Source organism: Tachyglossus aculeatus, chromosome 12 (genome assembly GCF_015852505.1).
Source record: "Tachyglossus aculeatus isolate mTacAcu1 chromosome 12, mTacAcu1.pri, whole genome shotgun sequence".
Classification (NCBI taxonomy): domain Eukaryota; kingdom Metazoa; phylum Chordata; class Mammalia; order Monotremata; family Tachyglossidae; genus Tachyglossus; species Tachyglossus aculeatus.
The window spans coordinates 17,852,313-17,873,444 of NC_052077.1; the positions used below are offsets into that span (position 1 = coordinate 17,852,313).

The window sequence follows — 21,132 nt, forward strand, 5'->3', positions numbered from 1 at the left end:
GAGGGCTTAGTCAGGGAAGACCTCTTGGAGGAGATATAATTTTAATAAGGCTTTGAAGGTGGGGAGGGAGAAAGAGGGTGATCATCTGTCGAATATGAAGGGGGAGGGAGTTCCAGGCCAGAAGCAGGACATGGGCAAGGGGTTGGCGCTGAGATAGACAAGATCAAGGTACAGTGAGTGATTAGGTTGGCGTTAAGAGGAGGGAAGTGAGCATGTTGAGTTGCAGTAGAAAATCAGCTAAAGATAGAAGGGGGCAAGGAGACTGAGTGCTTTAAACCCAATGGTAAGGAGTTTTTGTTTGAGTGGAAGTGGATGGACAAACACTGGAGGAGAAGTGGGAGAGACAGAGAAGCAGCGTGGCTTAATTAGACACCGAGCTTGGGAGTAAGAGCCCGGCTCTGCCACTTGTCTGCTGTGTGACCTTGGGCACTTCACAACTTCTCTGTGCCTCAGTTATCTCATCTTTAAAAATGGGGACTAAGACTGTGAGCCCCACGTGGAACAACCCGATTATCTTGTATTTACCCCAGCATTCAGAACAGTGCTTGGGACATAGTAAGCACTTAACAAATACCATTATTATTATTATTATTATTATTGTTTGAACTGAACTTTTTTGTTTATAAAAATGATTGAGGCTTCCTTTGTACCCTCCCAGTGCGAAGGTATTTTTTAAGCACTTACTATGTGCAAAGCACTGTTCTAAGCGCTGGAAAAGGCAGGCTTGGATTAGCATGCTTGCTATTCTGCTATCAAGCTGCCAGATCCTTAACACTCTCTGGCCTCAACAATAGAGAAGTAGTGTGGCATGATAGAAAGGGCAAAGGACTGGAAGTTAGGGTCCTGGTCCCATGTATTCTGAATAATTGGGTAATGGTGTATTAACTATTACAATAACTCAATACCAAAATACAATTAAAAAATAAAAACAACAACAGTGCCCAGGTCAAACAAAATATTCAGTTACCAAGGTAGCCAGTTAAGGAAGACTAAATTTTGATGAGGCCAAGTGTAAGATCATTATGAGGATTTGGCATTGCTAACTCCAGGTTAGAACTCCTAAATATTTCTCCCCTGTCTAGCCTCAAGAAACACAAACATGGAAAAAAGGAACAGTAATCTGAAAACAACACATCCCCTACTGCGGTGGTTACTGAACTGACTGAAGTCACCATCATCACAATCCAATTTTTATTGCCCCAAATATAAACTGTTTCCAAAGTATTTGCCAACTCTGGTTTTTAAATCTAGTGCAGAACATTCCACAGATGACATCACAATAAGGGACTTTAAAACAAAATAGAGATGGAGTGAGGGTGAAGGAGAAAGGCAACTTGTATTTGGCTACAAAAGTAGATTTCTACTTCAATCTACCCTGTAAAGATAATTACGGTAAAATACATTTCTCTAGGTTTTTAGTTTTTTTAAGTCCATAGTTTTTAAAATAACAATATAGCAACCCCACAAAGCTTTCTCTGCTCAAAAATTAAAAATCAGCAAATTAGTTCCATTCACCACATTTCTGGAGAAGAAACAGTCCTTCTGGACAACATTTTTACAATGTTGGGGAAAGTTTTCTGGAAGACTAATGCAAAAACCACTCAAAATATTTTTTTCTGGCAAAACATCATACAATACAATTATTTTTTCCTATTCCTTCATTTTGTTTTACTGTCTTGTCTATTCTTAAAGTATCACATCTTCTTCGTCAAGAAAAAATCAATACAAAGATAGTCATGAAAGCTTTAACGTCCAAATCAGTTTTTCAGAAAATTTACTTGCACCATGCTAATTTACAAAACGTTGTTACAGGATTTTTAAAGTTGTTATTTTCTGAGACAGCTACAAAGATTATCTGGAAACAACACATAGTAAGGGCTATATGAAAGATGCCCTAATTCTGAAGGTACCCTCATGGAAAATCATTCATTCATTCAATAGTATTTATTGAGTGCTTACTGTGTGCAGAGCACTGTACTAAGTGTTTGGGAAGTAATCTATTACTGTCAAATATAGGACTGGGCCTGAGAATTACACAAATGTCTCCCTACCATTACACAGCTTCTAGACTAGTGCAAACGAAAACAAAATTAAGAGCAACTTACACAAATTTCTCATTTGATGAAGCTGAACTTGTTACCCTATTATTAATAAATAATAATAATTATATTTCTTAAGCACTTAATATATGCCAGGCACTGTACACTAAGCATTGGGGTAGATACAAGATAGTCAGATTGGACACAGCACCTGTTCCGAATGAGGCTCATAGTAGAAAGGGGAGGGAGAAAAAGTATTTAGTCCCTATTTTACAGATGAGGAAACAGGCTTGGGAATGTTAAGTGACTCGTCCAAGATCACACAGCAGGCAAGTGATGAAACTATACTTAAAACCCAGGTTCTCTCACTCCCTGCCCCATGCTCTTTTCTACTAGGCCATGCTTCCATTTCAGTATCCATTTCTTCTCTTTCCTTCTCAGATGGTCAGAGTTAATGCCTATTTTAACAGGTAAATGTGGCTTTATGCTTGACAATATGAATAGCACATTTGTGCTATTACTAGTTGAAGATCTGTGGCTGCCAAGTATAGAATGACTATTTCTGCCCAGAATCTTTAAATTTTATTATAACCAACTCACAGGCAGTCTGAATACAGATATTCAGAATTTAAAGATGGTCAAGATTTGTTACATGTCTTGAGCTAAATGACCTTGTTGATGAAATTCTTAGCAATTTAAAAAAGGTCTAGTCAAGATTTCAAACCCTCTTAACCATGGTTGTAGGCAAGATTATCTCCATTCTAGGTAATACCAGTATGTTATGACATAATCACCCAGAGGCCTAGACAATAAACTCCATTTTTAAAAAGCCCAACTCCTATCATGGAGTTCTTGCAGTGACATAAAAACTCACGTGGATTTTCAATTTTCATGAGCCTTTTTACATACAGAAAAAACATTTTGTTAGGGTAAAATATCTATACTTGAATTTTCACAAGTATTTCAAGAATTTGGGGATTCTACCTTGACCCGGTCGCTTCAAAGTACATTTGTTTACTTACCATAAATCTAACACAGCAAAAACAGCTTTGGCAAGCCAACTATCCTTCACTCATACCAGCCCCATTCCACCCTAAAATCCCAGTTCACTCCTCTCCTCACTTATGACCAATATTTCATTACACTTCCACCATCCAATTTTTTTTTCCTGTAAATATTCCATTCTTGTCTCAATTCCATGCCTGCTAACTTCTGCCTCAACCAAGCCTTAAAGTGGAAGCTGTAGCTGCTATGCTAAGGCAAAGAGAAAAGAGAACAAAACAGAAATCTGAATGCTCCTACTTTTTCAGCTACATCTGTGAGAAGAAAACTGATAAACTGCAAGAGTTTTTCAGCAGATAAGAGGTAGGAAATCCTTTCAGTTCATTCCAAATGATATGATTTTAAGTTACCCTCACAATAGTAATTTTTTTTTTAAATCAATTCTGCATGGTGGGGAAATCAAAAAGATGGTGGTATATGCAGTTAAGATCTAGGGGATGAGAGACTCAACACCTCGGGGTGCTTCTGCTCGAGAGGTAACAGTGTCAAACAACTGACCATGGAAGGGTGAGGCCTATCAAAAGGGTCATTTCCCCAGATATGTGATGTCTCCATGAATCAATCAATCATATTTATTTATTTATTACTTACTGTGTGCAGAGCACTGGACTAAGCGCTTGGGAAGTACAAGTTGGCAACATATAGAGACAGTCCCTACCCAACAGTGGGCTCAGAGTCTAGAAGAACGGCTAACAATGTCAACAATATTCCCTGGTATATCCCAAGTTCGCTGATATAAAGACGAAGAAACATCTTGGTTCAAGAAGAATCCCTACACAAATGTTAAACTCCAAATCACCATAAGGAAAAAAGACTGCAGCAGCTAAAAGAGTGTCAGACTCATCCCTCTAGGATGTAAGCTCGTTGTAGGCAGGAAACTTGTCTACTAACTCTATTATATTGCACTCTCCCAAGCACTTCACATAGTAAGCATTCAAATGCAACTGACTGATCGTAACAAAATGTAAAATATTTCTGAAGAAGCAGTGAAAATTATATTTGGGTATTGAAAAAGCTTTTAAATCTGAAGTCCTCATATAGTTTTCTATTACTACAAGACCGCATTAGACAAGTGCCATTTACACATTTAAAATAGATAAGAAATGTATAGAAAAGTTACCTTATACCCTGGGATGGAGTCCTGCTTAGCAATTTGTGCTCGGTTGAGGCCTGCTGAGGAGGTGGCCCATGGGACTGACAGGAGAGAGTCTGCTGTTTAGTTACAACTGTTTGTTGAAGTCGAGGAGGTAGCGGTGACTGGGATTTTATGGGCTTGCTTGAACTTTTTGGCCCTCTGCAATCTGCATCTGTGATAAAAATGTATGAAATGTTCACGATGATTCTCCACAATATTCTAATAGGTCACAACATCTGGTAATTAGATTAGTACAAGAAAAAGCATGTTCCTACCAGGCTGAAAATTTTGTCCAGGGGTTGAAGGAGGCTTTTTTATCTTCTTCCCGTAGACGGTGTTCCATCTTTCTGTCTGAGGAAGTGGTTTGAGGTTCTTCAGAGAAACAGAATACCTTGACGGGAGATAGAAATAGTATGATTCACCTCTTGACTAAAGTAGGTCATATTAATATTTGAAATCAGTCCTCTACCATTTTTAAGGGAGTGTGAGGTCACGAACATGTCTTTGTGTGGCAAAGTTGAAAAACCAAAACGGAGTTACTGTTTGCACTTAGTAGTACTTAATGGCTCTCTTTCTACACAAATGCTAATGAATTACCTACAACTGGTCTAAAAGGAACTGAGGTGAGAAGTCACAACTAAGCAGAAAAGTAATTAATTAAAAGGACCAACAATCAGTCAGTCAGTTAATCACATTTACTGGGCCCTTATTCTGTGCAGAGCATTGCACTACGTGCTCGGAAGAGTACAATATAACAAGAGACACATTCCCTGCCCACCATGAGCTTACGGTCTCTACTTATCAGCTGTGTGACTTTGGGCAAGTCACTTAACCTCTCTGTGCCTCAATTATGTCATCTGTAAAATGGAAATTAAGACTGTGAGTCCCACATGGAACAAACTGATTATATTTACGCCAACGCATGGACCAGTGTTTGGCATATAAGTGTTTAACAAATACCATCATTATTATTACTATTATTACACAAAAGTTGAAACAGAGCAAGGTGTCAAGGACAATATCAAGGTTTTGGACTTCAGTGAAAGAGAGGATGGAGATGCTGCTGACAATAATGAGAAGACCAGGTGGATGAAAGCATTTGGGTGGAAAGAAGAGTTCAGTTTTAGACATACTGAACTTAAAGAACTGGTGAAATATCCAGGTGGAGATGACCTGGAGGCAGGGAGAAATGCAAGACTGCAGAGGAGTCGGGTCAAGGCTATCTTGGTAGATTAGGAAGCCAGTCACCTCGAGGTGGTTGCTGAAACCATGGAAGCAGATGAGATCCTTGGGGTAGTGAGTATAAAGTAAAAAGAGTAGAGGATTTAGGACTGAACTTTGAGGGATACTCACAGTGAGGGGATTAGAGGCAGAAGATGAGCCAGTAAAATGGAAATTGAGAAAGAATGGCCAGAGAAGCAAGAAAGAAAATTAGGAAGAAAAATGTAATGTGTTGATAAAACCAAAATTAGTGCTTCCAGGAGAGGGAGAGGTCTAGTGCTAAAAGGTTAAAAGGTGAAAGGGGATTAGGTGACTGGGAAGTTAAGGAGGATTAGGAGAGAGGAGAAAACATTCAATATGGCAACAGAAGTCATTGGAGAGTATGGACTCAATGGTGGAAACCAGATTATAGAGTAGTAACTGTAATGTTAATAAAATGAATATAAACAGTCACATTCTACACTATGGAATGGTCCAGACAGACAATTATTTTTGCTTTAAAGGAGCCATACCATCTCATTTTGATACAAGGCTATTATGAAGCCCAACTGGCAAAGAAATAGAGGCACAACAGTCAAAATACAGATCATAACAACCTCTTCAGTCATTCTTGCACACACCGGGAAACACCATCAGAAGCATCCTTTTAAAGCAAATATATGACTTGTATCTTCTATGATCATAAATATTTAACACACTATATTCTCACATTCTTCTAACTGTGATACTTAAAGAATACATACTTGGCTCCATGTTCCTCTTCAAAAACTGGTCCATTCTCAGAGTGAGTATCTTGACTGCGTGCATCATGAAACTTCCCATTTTCATTGAGACGTGCCTGCAGAATAACACAGAATAAATAAAAAAAAAGAGAAAGAAAAACAATCCATAATTCCTCAGGGTGCCCTGACCTCAAAGAAAATTAGGTTCTTTTTATACACATCAGATTCTTGGTCTAGTGAACTTGGTGAGTGGACTGAGGCTCATTTGTCATTTAAGACAGGAGACTACTTCAGCAGCAGGGTACCAGGAAATAAACAATCACTTTTAAGAGGTTAACTTGTAAAACTTAGTCTGCATTTTAAGAGAAATAACACACTACACCATACTGACTTTTTTCCTTGAGTGCCTAAAAGATATGCTCTCAATTAAGAACTGCCACTAATTAAAAAATGAAGAAAAAAAACTTATAGAATCCCTCTACAAGAGGTCTAAAATTTTCACACTCTAATTTGTTAACTCCTATTTTAAGGATTTTTTTCAGTTGCTAAAATTTAAAATGCTGGGCTCAAAATTGCAGCTTAAGAAAACTTTGTTTTCTTTTTTTTCAGTGAAAGAAAAATTGCCACACCACTGGTTTTTCTTCTTTTGGAAACCTTTAGGAAGCAGGAAAAGAAACAAATAGCCATAAATGTTTGGTTTTTTCCAATGAAAAATTTCTATTTTTTCATTAATGCCTTTCAGTGGCAAGACTACATATTAAACACAAAAATTTAATTGCTTCTCTCTCTAGAATAGTTGGCTCAAAATCAACTCATCCATTCCAAATTCTCCTTGACACCCTTTTTATTGAATTTAGGCCAGACTCATCCTGCTGAACAACTCACCAAAATCTATTTTGGTGTCGAGATTTTTTTTCCATCAAAGGCAATAAAAATTAATACTAAATATTTTTTGCTATGAACACTGCCTAAAAATGTAGTATTTAGAGATTAGGTCTGGATAATTTCTAAAGGCACAAACAACCCATAATATGATAAAACATGGGTGCATCTTTTAATCCCTTGACATAGACTAACAAACAGGTATCAAGAGGGTTTCCAGTTCCCAAAAATAGCAACTGAACAATTATAATGCAATTATTAAAATGCAATTAAATCCTGAACTTTCACAGTAACTAAATTCAGTGCAATATCAAATACAAGCAGTTGCAAAGAAATAATTTACATCATACAAAATTTCATAATTTCAAGAAACCTCTTCCATTTCCTCCCCATCAATTACCCATTTACTTACCTTACATTTGTCTCCAACATCATACTGCAAGCCAGTAGCTAGAGAAAAGTCACTTTTTTGCTGGGCTGTAAACAATGTTGAAATAATATTCAGAATTTATCAACAATTATTTTATGCTAAAAACAAACACTGATTCAACGCTATACGCTACAGGAAACGCTCCCCCCTCCCACTCGGCAGCAAATATTTTGGCAGTTAGACAATGGTTTATTCTAACTCACCTTGTTTGGACTGAAGCCAGATTTCATATTCAATATTTCTATAGACTTTTGGACTGAGTGATTTGAGAACCTTTCTAGATATGGGAAGGGAAGTTGAGTTTCCATTGTTCCTAAAATGCTGCAAAAGCAGAGCCAAAGAAAGAGTGTCTTCAGAATACTATTTTCGTGTGGCTTGTGTAATTGAGAGATTGAATCAAAAATTTCCATAGCAAAGCCAAGGCACAACAGAAAAGAAAGGATTAATGACCAATTATTTCTAAATGAGGGGAACTGGTAATAAATCATCAATGGTGGGTTACATGAAATACATTAATTTCCAGATGCAAATTACAAAGGCCTGCAATTACACAAATGACTAGTGGCCAAATACAATGTTTACCACAGAAAAGGAAAATATATGATTATAAATTCATTACTGAGAAAGTTTAAATAAAAAAAATCTTAACCATTAAACAATACCTGGTTGCCTGACCGAGACTTAAATCCATTCATATCATTAGCTGCTGTAATTGTACTCCTAAAAAGAAGTAACAACACTGTAATCAGAGTTTTGCAAATTAAAGGGTTCAGAATTTCTTCCAGATCACATGAACAGAGCTAATTCTACCCTTTAGAGCAAACCACTGCACACCATAATGAAAATAAAAAATACATTCCTTCCTAGGGTAATACGCTAAATCAACAATATCAGAGGAAGCATGAACACAACAACAATACACCTAGCTACTTAACCACCACTAAGAAAATGAAAATATAAAGAAAAATCAGTTATATTTATTGAGGTCTTAATCTGCAGTGCACTGTACTAAGCACTTGGGAGAGGGCAATAGAAAAGAGTTGGTAGACACATTCCTGGTCCACAAGAGTAGATAAGGACAACCCAACATTAAGCACAACCTTATTAATGACCTATATTCTCTTCATTGGTTTTATCTTCATCTTCGAGATAAGTTTTAAGAAACTGACCTCCTTATTCCCTACAGGGGGAAAGCCTACTAAATATTCTATATCAATAGTCATCAAGTAGAGGGCTGTGGTCCAAATCCAAACCATTTGGCGGCCCTCAGAATGTGGTAAAGGCTACCACTACCAGGGATGTCAGTCAATCGTATTTACTGAGCGCTTACTGTGTGCAGAGTACCGTAACTAAGTGATGGGGAGAGTACAATATAACAATATAACAGACATTTCCTGCCCAAAACGAACTTACAGTCTAGAGGGGGGAGACAGACATCAATATAAATACCCCTAAAGAACATCAGGCCATTTCAGTTTCCCGATCTCCCAGAGCACTTATATAGCTACATAAATAAATACAGAGTTTTCCCTATAACTGTAATTAACCAGTCTGTTTTCCCTTCTAGACCGTAAGCTCTTTGAAGGCGTGGATAATGCCTTCTAATTATCTTGTACTCTCCCAAGAACCTGGTACAGTGCTCTGGAGACAGTATACACTCAAAGACTATTGACTGATTTAGAAGATGCCATCAGAGAAATGATAGCTTGTAAAGCTTTTTAGTATAATACTTTTTAGGCATTGTGGTCCCTGATAAGTTTTAAAGACCTAATATAAAGGAGAGAGGTGAATCAATGAGATCCTGTTAAAAAGTGATGATGCTTGTAACTAGTTTACTTTTCCTTATAAATGTATGCCAAAAAAAATAAAGTGAAAAGGCTACCATAATTAATCCAGCTCTCCAGGCACTGTCAACATTCAATACAACCTACCAAAGTGAACATCTTTAAGACAACTGCATATAAGTCCTTTCCATCCACTGCACAAATAATGAAATCTATTCACCAAGAAATGTACTTAGAGAGGAAATTCAAAGCAGACAACACTGCTGTCCCTTCAAAGCCCTACTGAGAGCTCACCTCCTCCAGGAGGCCTTCCCAGACTGAGCCCCCTCCTTCCTCTCCCCCTCCTCATCCCCCCATCTTACCTCCTTCCCCTCCCCACAGCACCTGTATATATGTTTATACATATTTATTACTCTATTTTACTTGTACATATTTACTATTCTATTTATATTATTTTGTTAATATGTTTTGTTTTGTTGTCTGTCTCCCCCTTCTAGACTGTGAGCCTGCTGTTGGGTCGGGACCGTCCCTATATGTTGCCAACTTGTACGTCCCAAGCGCTTAGTTCAGTGCTCTGCACATAGTAAGCGCTCAATAAATACAACTGAATGAATGAATGAATGCTGTCAAGGAGATTGGGGAACAGCAAAAACTTCCTCAGGAATTCTCTGAATGATACCTCTACTTAACACCACAAAATTCATCTTCTATCCTAATAATGATTATGTTAAATTATTGGAAAACAAAAAATTAATTTTAAAAACAGCTGCAAAGGCTTAGCTAAGAAATGAAGATGTTATTTGTCATAGCTGGCCCTTATCTTTTGCAGCATTTTCCTTTTGTTTTTCCCACAGCCAAGCTTGCAGCAGCAAATTCCCTCAATTTTTCAGTGTTTTTCACTGAAGACTAATTTTTCACAGGTTTTCTCTGGCCAGTCTTCTGGCATAGCTTCAATCTATCAACGAAAACCTGGTCACCCCAACTTCTGCATAGTTCAAAATAACTAGTTTTGCAAAATATCTATTCCGTGGCACACAGGACCTGGTTAACTAGTTTCTCCCCACACTTTAAGTATTGAGTTAAAAAAAAAAAAAGCAATATTGGATGATCTCTCAAGTGATTTGATGTTTTATTTAAATTAATGAATTGTTCTTCATCTATTCACTGTTCATTCATTCCATTTTGGCAAAGCAGGCTCCCACTGTTCACCAGGAAGCAATCATTTCAAGTATTTATTATTTAAGAAATCTTCCTTACCTGTAACTGTCATCATCAGAATCAGATATTTCACAGTTATCAGTACTTTCTTCAACTACCTCATCAGAAGTATAAAGTTCCCTCATGATTTTACTAACATCCACATGAAATACCTTCTCATAAAGCAATTCATACAGGAGAGCTGAAATTTAAGAAAAAACTGAATTTTAATTTTGCAGTCCTTTAGCAAAGAAAAAAAAATTAATGAGATTTAATGATTTGTTTTCTTGACTTCCCAATTAGATTCCTATATTTTAGGGATATACTTATTAAATTAGAAGTTGGAAACCATGTTATAAAATTATAAAATGAATCATAACAATAATAATGATAATACTGATGGTATTTGTTAAGCTCTTACTATGTGCTAAGCAGTGAATAGATAATAATGATGGCATTTGTTAAGTGCTTACTAAGCGCTGGGATAGATCAGGTTGGGCAGTCCATGTCCCACATAGGGCTCATGGTCTTGATCTCCATTTTACAGGTGAGGTAACTGAGGCACAGAGAAATTAAGTGACTTGCCCAAGGTCACCAAGGAGGCACGTGGCAGAACTGGGATTGGAAACCCAGTCCTTCTTACTCCCAAGCCCATGCCCCATCCACTAGGCCAACAAAATGCTAAGCAACAGTATAGTCTTCATTTTGGGAGCTTTAGAAAAACCAAATGACAGACTTTAAATATGGAAGGTTTCCCTTTGGATTGATTCACAAGACATGTTTTAATTTTCTACAGCATTCTAGCGTAACTGTCTCAACTGTCCTTAAAGCACAGCTGAAATAGGGAGGGGCAGGCATTAATTTCATTTTACAGATGAGGAAATGGAAGCTAAAAGAGATTAAATGATTTTTCCAAGGTCACAGAGAAAGTCAGTGACAGAGGAAAGCAAAATGCTCTTCCGACCCACCACCTGGGTTCTATACGTAGCTTGTAGCAAGGTATAAAAGGGGAACCAAAAGGTTGAAAATAACTTCAAATCCACAGTCTCTTCTATTGGCTCACTCATTCAGGTACCATACATTGGTGTAATCTGGTAAAATGGGGAAGTTAATAAATAATTACTATGTTTTCAGATAAACTATAAATTTCTAAAAGAACGAAGGGTAATTCTGAAAGAGACGGTTTCAACTATAGGTTTCTAACAGGACAGGGGGTGACCCCCAGAGAGACTGGATGCAATAAGATAAAAATATTGACAGACGAAAGGATCTGTGAGTCTGACAATGAAGAAATGGACACATGGGAGGAAATCTACCAAGACTATGGATGGCCCCTGATTAAAAAAAAAAACAACAACCAGAAATCCAAATATATGAAGGGCCATCAGGAGACCACGATGGACTGGCAAATGGATCAGCAAGAGGAGGGAGCTGGCAATACCCAAGGTGAAGTCAGAGTGGGGTGACAATTCAGCTCTCAGAGACATTAGGCAAAGCAGCAGGTTCTAACTGAGGGTAGAGGGAGACCAGTGTTAAGAATCATGAAAAGAGAGAATGATCACCTATTACATGATTGCTATTTTTTTTATAAGTTTATAATGGATCATCTAGTTGCTTTTGGTATGCCCTTTATTTACTTCACTAAAGAGGAATTCCTGCTCAGCCTTTGGGATGGGGAAGATTTCGAGCGCAATTAATTACCGGTGAAGCTAGGGCTAGAGCTGGGAATCATGACTCCTAATTTCATACTGTTTTCCAACAAACCACGCTCCTTCTCTGAAATGGTATGCCCTTTTCTTGTGGGCGAAAAAAGAACAGCGAGGAGGAGGAGAAAGAGGTCTGAGAACCAGACACTGGTTTCAAGCTGTGGGTGTGGGGAGAAAAAATGGGGTGCATTAAATGGTGTGCTATGGGCATTAGTCCTAAAACTGGTTTTACCCAGTAGCTTTAGATTCCTTCACCTAGCTTTTTCAACAAACTTGCAGGGAACAGTAAAGTGGGCTGGATTTGAAATGCTTAGATTTATAGAAATTGTAAAAATCGCATTTTTCAAGCACTATTTGCTAGGCACTGAAGTAATAATAATAATTGTGGCACTTGTTATACACTTACTATGTGTCAAGTACTGTACTAAGTGCTGGCATATATAATAATAAATGCCATTATTATTATTATATATATACAAGATAGTCGTGCCAGGGACAGTCTCTGTCCCACATGGGGCTCACAGTTTAAGTAGGAGGGAGAAAGGTATCAAATCCAGGCTGGGGTAGTTATAAGATAATCAGATCATGTCACACATCACGCAAATTGTAGTAGTAGAACTTAAGTCTTCGGGTCTCCTGACTCTCAGACTCAGGTTCTTTCCAATAGGTCATGTTGCCTCTCCATTCAAATTGATTCAAAGCAACTTGAATAAATTGAAGTAGCCCAACTGAAACGTACCCTGATTATATAGTACCAGGTGCAAGCAGTATACGTAGTAAGAGAGATCAAACAATGTGAATGCAAGACAAGGGAAGACCTACTATGCACAACTAAGCATAAAGACATGAAACACACTGTCGATTAGAAGCTGAACAGGATTCTGCAACACAATGCAGTTTTTTTAAAAAAGGACAACATGGAATCAACAGGAAAGTGACACGCTCGCTGCACCACATCAGTCTTATTGTTATTAAAGCACTATGTCCAGGTTTGTTCACTACATTTTAATAGGGAAAAACAGAAAAGCTGGAGAAAGTCCAAAGGAAAACAACAAAAATGATGAAAGGATGGAAAATAGGTTCTTATGAGAAAAGGTTAAAAGAATGGGGCTGTTGAACCTAGGGAAGAAAATGCTATGCGGTGATAAACATTCTTTTTCAAATATGGGAAGTGGTTTTATGGAAAGGCAATGCTGGCTAATTGTTTTCCAAGTCCACTGAAAGCCAAACAAAAGAAAAGGTTCAACCGAGAACGATTTAGTTTGTTCACAAGGACAATAAAATATGGGAATAGGCTACCAATAGATGTTGGAATTTACACTTCTGGAAACCTTTATGGAAAGAGTAAATAAGCATTTTATTTTGGATGATTTAGCTATTTACCTTTCTATGGGGGGACTGGGAAAGACGTAAAAAAAGATCTGTCTTTCAGAGTAGCCAAACCTAGTTCAGCAAAGGACGATGTAAGAGTAACATTATGAGGCCCAGAAATCTCTGCTTTCCCCAGCACTAAAGTTGAAGAGACTCTGACATATTATTTTATAACATTATTCTATATTGCATAGCAACAGTACTTACACTGACACAGAGCAGAACTGTCTTTATACCCTATGGGATAGACTATATCATAATGATTTCCATTAGAAAAGCACAGATATACCTGAAAGAAAAAAAAAGATATATCCTTTGGTACACATTTCAGTATTTGTGATTTCAATTTAGTGGAAAGGACTGTTCAATCATTTCAAACCTTTATACTACACTTACTTAAACTTCAATAGATAAATTTGTAATTATACAAGACACTGTAGATGATGTCTCCATTAAATCAAATATAGTCCCAAGAAACACAATATGTCCTGGGAAATTATTTGCACTTCATTACCGGTGTCACATTAACGTATATGACCATCTACAAGTCACTTAATATCCATAAGCCTTAGCCTCAATAAAATGGGGATCATATTTGACAATAGCGGTTAGAGGAATTCAAATTTTTAGATGAAAATTTACTCAGTAACAGAATTACGTGGAAGGATATACTCTGATTTTTACAAATACACTGTAATACGGAAACTGAAAGATGAGCATAATTACAGCATTCAGGGAATTTCGGGAAATACACTCAGAATGATACTGCAAGTCAAACAGTGATTACATTTCAATACTTTACGAAAACCACCAAAAGACAAAATTTTCTCCTTTATGACACCTCTAAAATTTTATCCCACTCCAAAGCAAAGTCAGTTTTTTCCTTTACGGTTCTTATCTTTGTCAAAATGTATAAAGATATTGAGAAATATATTTACCTTTTCAGGAAAGCTATTTTCAGTGACATGGGAAGGAGAAACATTTGGATTCTGATATATTATAAAATCTCTCCTAAAATTTAAAAAGTGATAAAAATTAATTAATGCTCACTTATGGAAAATACACAAGGGAATTAGGTTTACAACTTCAAAGCTAAATCAGTAACTTATATCTGGAAAAAATTATCTGGGAAAAATAAAAAACAAATCAAGAAGATAAAAACCTCACAGAAAGCTGAAAACACCCCACATAATTTCTTCAGATCACACTGTTAAAACAACCTTGCTTGTAATTTTTAAAATGAACTGACCTAATTGATTTGTATATACTCTGGTACTTACTACCGTGCTTGACACACAGTAAGCACTTAAATACCATAAAAACAAAACAAAGAACCTTATAACACTCCACCTTCTGAAGTACAAGATTGAACAGAACATGACTCTTTATTTCTTTTCTAGCGCAAATTATTTCAGGTTCTGATTGGCTATTTGCAAAGAAGTTGGAATGGTAGAACATTACACAGAGGTAAAACTTCACTGATAATATTATATGTCTGGAACTCAAAAAATTATAAAAAATCAAGAGTTAATGTAGCTAGGATCCTACTCTTTTAGACCACATTCAAACTCTTGCCTGTGGTTCCAGAAGCAGAATGAAATTAAATTCACCAACAGTGCTTTCTTAATTGCGTTTTTCACTAAAATAATGGTATTTGTGAATTGCTTACCATATGCCAAGTACTACAGTAAGCACTAGGGTACACAAAAGAAATCAGGTCCTTCATGGGGCTCAGTTTAAGAAGGAGGGAGAACAGGGGTTGAACCCCCATTTTGCAGATGAGAGAACCGAGGCACAGAGAAGTTAAGTGATTTGACCAAGCTCATAAACCAGACAGGTGGTAGGGCCAGAATTAGAACCCAGGTTCTCGGACTCCCAAGCCCGTGCTCTTTCCACTAGGCCACACTGCTTCTCAAGAAGGGCATCAATAGGCACGTTACCCTCCAGCAGGGCAATGAACAGTCTATTAAGCAGACAACAACAATTTGCAACCTATCAGAAATCCTCCGGCCACATGATATTTATACTAATCCAAAACTAAGGTGCTAACTGCAGTGAATAATGGGATGAATAAAAGTACCCAACAATGGTTCTGGTTTTGGATGGATTTTCTATATACTTCAGACTGATTGAGTAACATCTAGTTTAACCATAGACAGGTTAAACACTGGGTCCTGCAAAATATAGGTCTTGTCCTAACTGGTTAATTAGTGAGAATTTAAAAATGAGCCATAAGCTTTTCAAACAAACTTCGACATGAAAGGTGTTCTCTTTATGCAACTAAAATACATTTTAAGCATCAAATTACATATACTCTAAAATAACCTTACAGTTTAAGCATTTTGATTAATGTTAAACTGTTAAAATGTTATATTGGAATCATTATTTCTTACTTGTACATAAGAGAAAGGGCACTTATCTCCACTTGTCCAACCCATTCCTGTATTAGAAGGAGGGGAAAAAAAGGAAGAATTGTACATTAACTCTTCTAGCTTTTATAATATCTTTGGTTAAAATAGAATTCATTGCCTTGTAAAACAGCCACCATGGACCCAGGGGTTCTGTTCCCAAAAGCTTTCCACTCTAAAAACCCCCCACACACAGCTATTTAAGATAACAATTTAAGATTCGGCTCATTATGGGCAGGGGACATGTCTGCCAACTCTGCTATGGTGTTCTCTTCCAAGTGCGTCGTACAGTGCTTTGCACACAGTAAGCAATAAATACCACTGATTGACAGATTGATGGAAAATGCCTCCTACTTGGTCTCAACTAAAGGAGAAGCTCTGATGATGCAGCTGGGAGGGAAATGAGAGAATGGGGCATTCATTCATTCATTCATTCAATCGTATTTATTGAGCGCTTACTGTGTGCAGAGCACTGTACTAAGCGCTTGGGAAGTACAAGTCGGCAACATATAGAGACGGTCCCTACCCAATAACTGACTGATTGATTGACAGCTTGGGGTTTTAGGGGATGGGTAGTGAATGGCAGGAAAGCCATTTCCACATATAAAGTAAAATTCAGAAACTCTGAAGCAAGAATAGGTTGATCTGTTGATAATGGTCCCCTCATCCTATAAGGTTTATCTCTATGTCCTCAGTATATGCAGCATGGTTCAGCTACAATTTTGGTTGCAATGAAATACAAGACTCTCTAAAACCTCTAGCACCAGGATCCCAAGCTAACCATTTCTTCCAAGAAAACTGAAAGAACTGTCTTCTGGCATTTACTTCTATGACGGGAAATGCATAGGCTATATGGTAAAAATGCCACCCTTTAAAAGACATGGTCTTGTGATGTAGCTGAATTATTGACAGCACTAATTCTACTGCTCTGGGACCTATTCCTCTGGGGCCCATTCCTTTTAGCCCCAAATAGGCTACACCAGCAGTTGTTTGGCAGACCAATAAAATTTGGCACATAAATGGCCTTGCTAAAGCCCTTCTGAGTTTGTTGCATTTTTTTCCATGAAATTTTCTACCCAGAGGGGCAACTCCCAACCAAAGATAACAAATGATTGTGTCTTTCCACAATCAATCAAGAAAAGGGTGAACCAACATTGTTCAGGTCGGCATTCCCCTCCATAGAGGGCCCAAAGCTAAGAGAAGTACATGACAGACTACAGCCCAGCAAAAGCCAAAATACTCAGGTTTCGCCTTAGCTGAGCCACAGGAATATTATTATCATTATTATTATTGTTAGTTAGGCACTTATTATGTGTCCAGCACTTTTCTTAGCCACTGGGGTTGATACAAGTTAATCAGGTCAGACACAGTCCCTGTCTCACATGGGGCTCACAGTGTAAGTAAGAGGGAGAACAGGTGCTGAATCCCCATTTTACAGTTAAGGAACAGAGTAGTGAAGTGACTTGCCCACAGTCACATAGCAAACATGTGGCAGAGCAGGTATTAGGACTCTGGTCCTCTGACTCCCAGCCTCTGGATCTTTCTACTAGGCCACACTGCTCCCCAGGCCTATAGAGGTCTGTATCAGGATTGGGAGGCCAAGCCTCACTCACAAATGGAGGCACAATGCAGTCTCCTTTTGGGTTCCTGGGACTTGCAGACTTACTATGCATGTATTTCTATTAACTCCAGGGGCCACATCAGGAGAAAGCCCAAAGAACAACACTGCCACTCAATCACACAACCACACATAACTCAAACAGGACACTGCTGTTCCAGTGATTACAAATAACTGACTCCTCAAGTCATTGCAGCTCAGATTAATGGCCAAAAGAAAAAGGATCTACACTCATTTCTTGAGTCCGTACCAATTAGGATTATTTCTTAAACTTCGAGTTCTCCAGTTGTACCCCTCCTCCCTTTTGGGATGAGGCATGGAAAAACAGATCATCTTCACTTATTTTGAAAAAGTTATTTACAAAGTTATTCTTCCTCATGTTACCTGGTTTACAAAAATTTCTTCATGAACCTTGAGGAGAATTTTAACTGATACCCTTTGCTAAGAACAAGCATTAGTCAGCAACGTGCATGACAAAATTCCCGAAATATTTTTAGTCTCCTATTTTAGATAGGGGAGAGAGGAGACTTCGCACCCTCGTGATCAAGGTTGTTTCTTTCACATTTTCCTTAGCCTACTGCAGAGAGCATTTGCCTGGGAATAAGAGGATCGGAATTCTGATCCCTGTTCTGCCTGCTTCTGGTTTCCCCCATCTGCAGAATAATCCCAGCTTCTCCACTCAGAGATGATGTCAGAATGAATATTAATTCATTTGAAAGCATTCTAAAAGATTGAGAAAAAACTGTATAGCTTCACACTTGCAAACTCTAGTTGTTCTTGAAGTCCTCCAGATCCCAATCTCATGATTTCCAATCCCACCCTATGTCGAATTGGATTACACTTTGATACACTTTTTTTTTACTAGTATCTGTTAAATGTTTACTATGTGTCAAGCACTGGAACGTTGCTCTAAGCACTCTCCAAGCATATCACGAAATTCTGGCAAGGCAACAACACAATCCTTTTGCACACGCAAAGTCACAATAACAATGTCTAAGATAATTTTCTTTTTTAAAACAGAATAGCTGGCTGCATTTTTCTTTACCCACCATTCCTGCTGCAGAGTTTCACATGTACAAAATGAATCGGACAGAGGAAACAGGTTTTTCTGAGAATAGCAAGTAATTGGGGCATTGGCGGGAGGGGGAGAGGGATCCATTTTCTTCCAATAGGCTGATAATCTGAGGTTGCTATGACCCTGGTAGACTCCTGAATGGTCCAAACCCAGGGAATGGTTCTCTCAGGACCTGAGTCTACGAACCTGATCAGGTCAGCACAGAGTCAAACTTAGATTTTGCACAGTAGAGGGAGGCCCGCCATCACCACCCAGCCCCTCCCTACTCAAGCCCAAGAGGTGGAAAAGCACTTAATACAAGATTTTTTTTTTGGTTTCACCTCCAGAGATAAAGCTAGAACAAAAAATAAATTTAAGTGATTTCTCTCTCCAGCTGCTTCTGAGGCCTGGAACTCTCAGCAGCCAAAGCCCTGGAGCAGAATTTAAAGGGATCATGAATTTTTACAGATAATTCCTGTTGCTCACTGGCAAGGCATCTTAAATTGTGTGGGCTGGGCTTTATTCTCTGGGGTCAGGTTGAGCCTATAAAATCTAACTCAGCCAATCCTACACAGTGCTTTGCAAAAATTGAAAGGTGCATTTGGCTATTGATACTCCATTTCCTGAGCTCACAATTGGGATGAGGGCTAAGGCAAGGTTAGGAAGCGTTGGGGTGACCCTCAATGGTAGCCCAACTTTTTTTTTATTCCTCCAGGGCTAGGCAAAGGAGAAATGGGAAATAGAAAAGAGAAAGGCTGAAATTTGGAAAGTGAGAGGATCAGGAAAGCTAGGAAATACAATGGTACTAGGCTAGAGAAGACAGGGAGAACATAGGAGCGGAGTCAGAGGGGAATAAGAATGGAGAGGAACAATGCTGGGAAGCAGGCAGGAATTCAAAGAAACCATGGCTAGTAATTTAGCCTCACAGCAGCTAACTCAAATTTTTTGCCAAAAATATAAAATTGAATATATAATCTCATCAAAATGTGTGACTTAGAAAGTTCAAAAAACATTTAATGAGCTACAGCCCAATCCAATTAGAATTGATCATTCCTGTACTGTTAAACTGAAAAACATCTACCTGTGGATTTTTCAGACGTTTTAAATGCTCTTCAAATGGCCCCTCCACAAACTGAAAGAAAAAAAAATATTAAGATCATCCAATACCTATGTTAAAAAGAATTTAATTACGCCAAAAGTCCCTCTGTGTTACTATAACAGATCATTATTTTATGACAAAATCCATTCACACAAGACAACTTTCTAACTTTTCACTTCCTACTCTAAATATTATTCATGAGGCAATAACATTCATTACCTTAGTTTTATTCCTTCATATTACAGGAAGGAAATGAACAACAATGTGGCATTTTAAAATAGTATTTATCAAAGCTTAGCTAAAACTGCAGATTTATTTACAGCAGTGCATGAGGTTTATAGAAAAAAAATCATAAACCCACAATCATGATTCTGTTAAAAAATCACCTATAATGGTTCATTGGTTCAGAATGAGGCTTTTCATCCCAATGAACCTAAAACACTTGTGTACCTCTTGAACTATTTTGCTATTTCCATATTGTCAAATTACCACACACATTTATAAAAAGAAATTAAATATCCAAATGTGATCATTGCTATTCTGAATTTAATAAAAATAATTCTTTTTACACAATTACTATGTACCAAGCGTTCTACTTAGGGTTGGAGTAGATACAAGATAATCAGATTGGACACAATCCATCTCACACAGTTTCACAGTATAAATGAACGTACTTTAGTTGATATTTCCCTATAATTTTTGTTACAATATATCATCAATGGAATGTGAGCCCCCTGACCGAAAAGGACCATGTCTAAATCTCCCCTGGGTATTTTCTCCCAGCACTTGGTACAGTGCTTCGCACATGGTAAGCACTAAATAAATGCCATTACTATTACGTAAAAGTTTTAAAACAAAGTGTCACAATGCATACAGATAAGGAAGTTGGCATTCATTATGTTAAGGAAACCAACTTAATTACATTTTCCTCCATTTAGAAGCTAACAACAGGAAAGTTACATCAATAGAAAGTTGTACCACAATTAATTCTGCTGCATGGCCTTTAACTGCTATCTCTACCTAGACAACTCTCAAATCTACCTCTCCAGCCCCGACTTCTTTCCTTCTCTGTAATCTCAGTTTCTCCTTCCTTCAGGGCATCTCTACTAGGATGGCTGAGCAGCACCTCAAACTTACAAGACCAAACTGAACTGTTCTTTTTCTCATCTACACCCTCTCCTTTCCATTCATTCATTCATTCAATCGTATTTAGTGAGCGCTTACTGTGTGCAGAGCACTGTACTAAGCGCTTGGGAAGTCCAAGCTGGCAACATATAGGGATGGTCCCTACCCAACAGCGGGCTCCCAGTCTAGAAGGAAGAAAGGAAAGAACAGAAAAGCAACAATAGAAAAGAATGGAAAGAAAGAATAGAACAGAAAAGGAAGAAAGGAAAGAAAGGAAAA

General features: G+C 37.8%; 1 protein-coding gene across 1 annotated transcript in view; it reads right to left on the reverse strand.

The window, feature by feature from the left end:
• OTUD4 (OTU deubiquitinase 4) overlaps window positions 1-21,132 on the reverse strand; it is a 49,834-nt gene that overhangs the window by 12,166 nt on the left and 16,536 nt on the right. The window contains exons 3-13 of the mRNA XM_038754977.1: window positions 19,711-19,761; window positions 15,943-15,989; window positions 14,488-14,560; window positions 13,757-13,838; window positions 10,533-10,674; window positions 8,154-8,211; window positions 7,695-7,812; window positions 7,474-7,538; window positions 6,201-6,295; window positions 4,512-4,627; window positions 4,222-4,408 (exon numbers count right to left, since the gene is read on the reverse strand). Coding sequence (XP_038610905.1) covers window positions 4,222-4,408; window positions 4,512-4,627; window positions 6,201-6,295; window positions 7,474-7,538; window positions 7,695-7,812; window positions 8,154-8,211; window positions 10,533-10,674; window positions 13,757-13,838; window positions 14,488-14,560; window positions 15,943-15,989; window positions 19,711-19,761 — 1,034 coding nt within the window. The remainder of the gene's footprint in view (window positions 1-4,221; window positions 4,409-4,511; window positions 4,628-6,200; window positions 6,296-7,473; window positions 7,539-7,694; window positions 7,813-8,153; window positions 8,212-10,532; window positions 10,675-13,756; window positions 13,839-14,487; window positions 14,561-15,942; window positions 15,990-19,710; window positions 19,762-21,132) is intronic.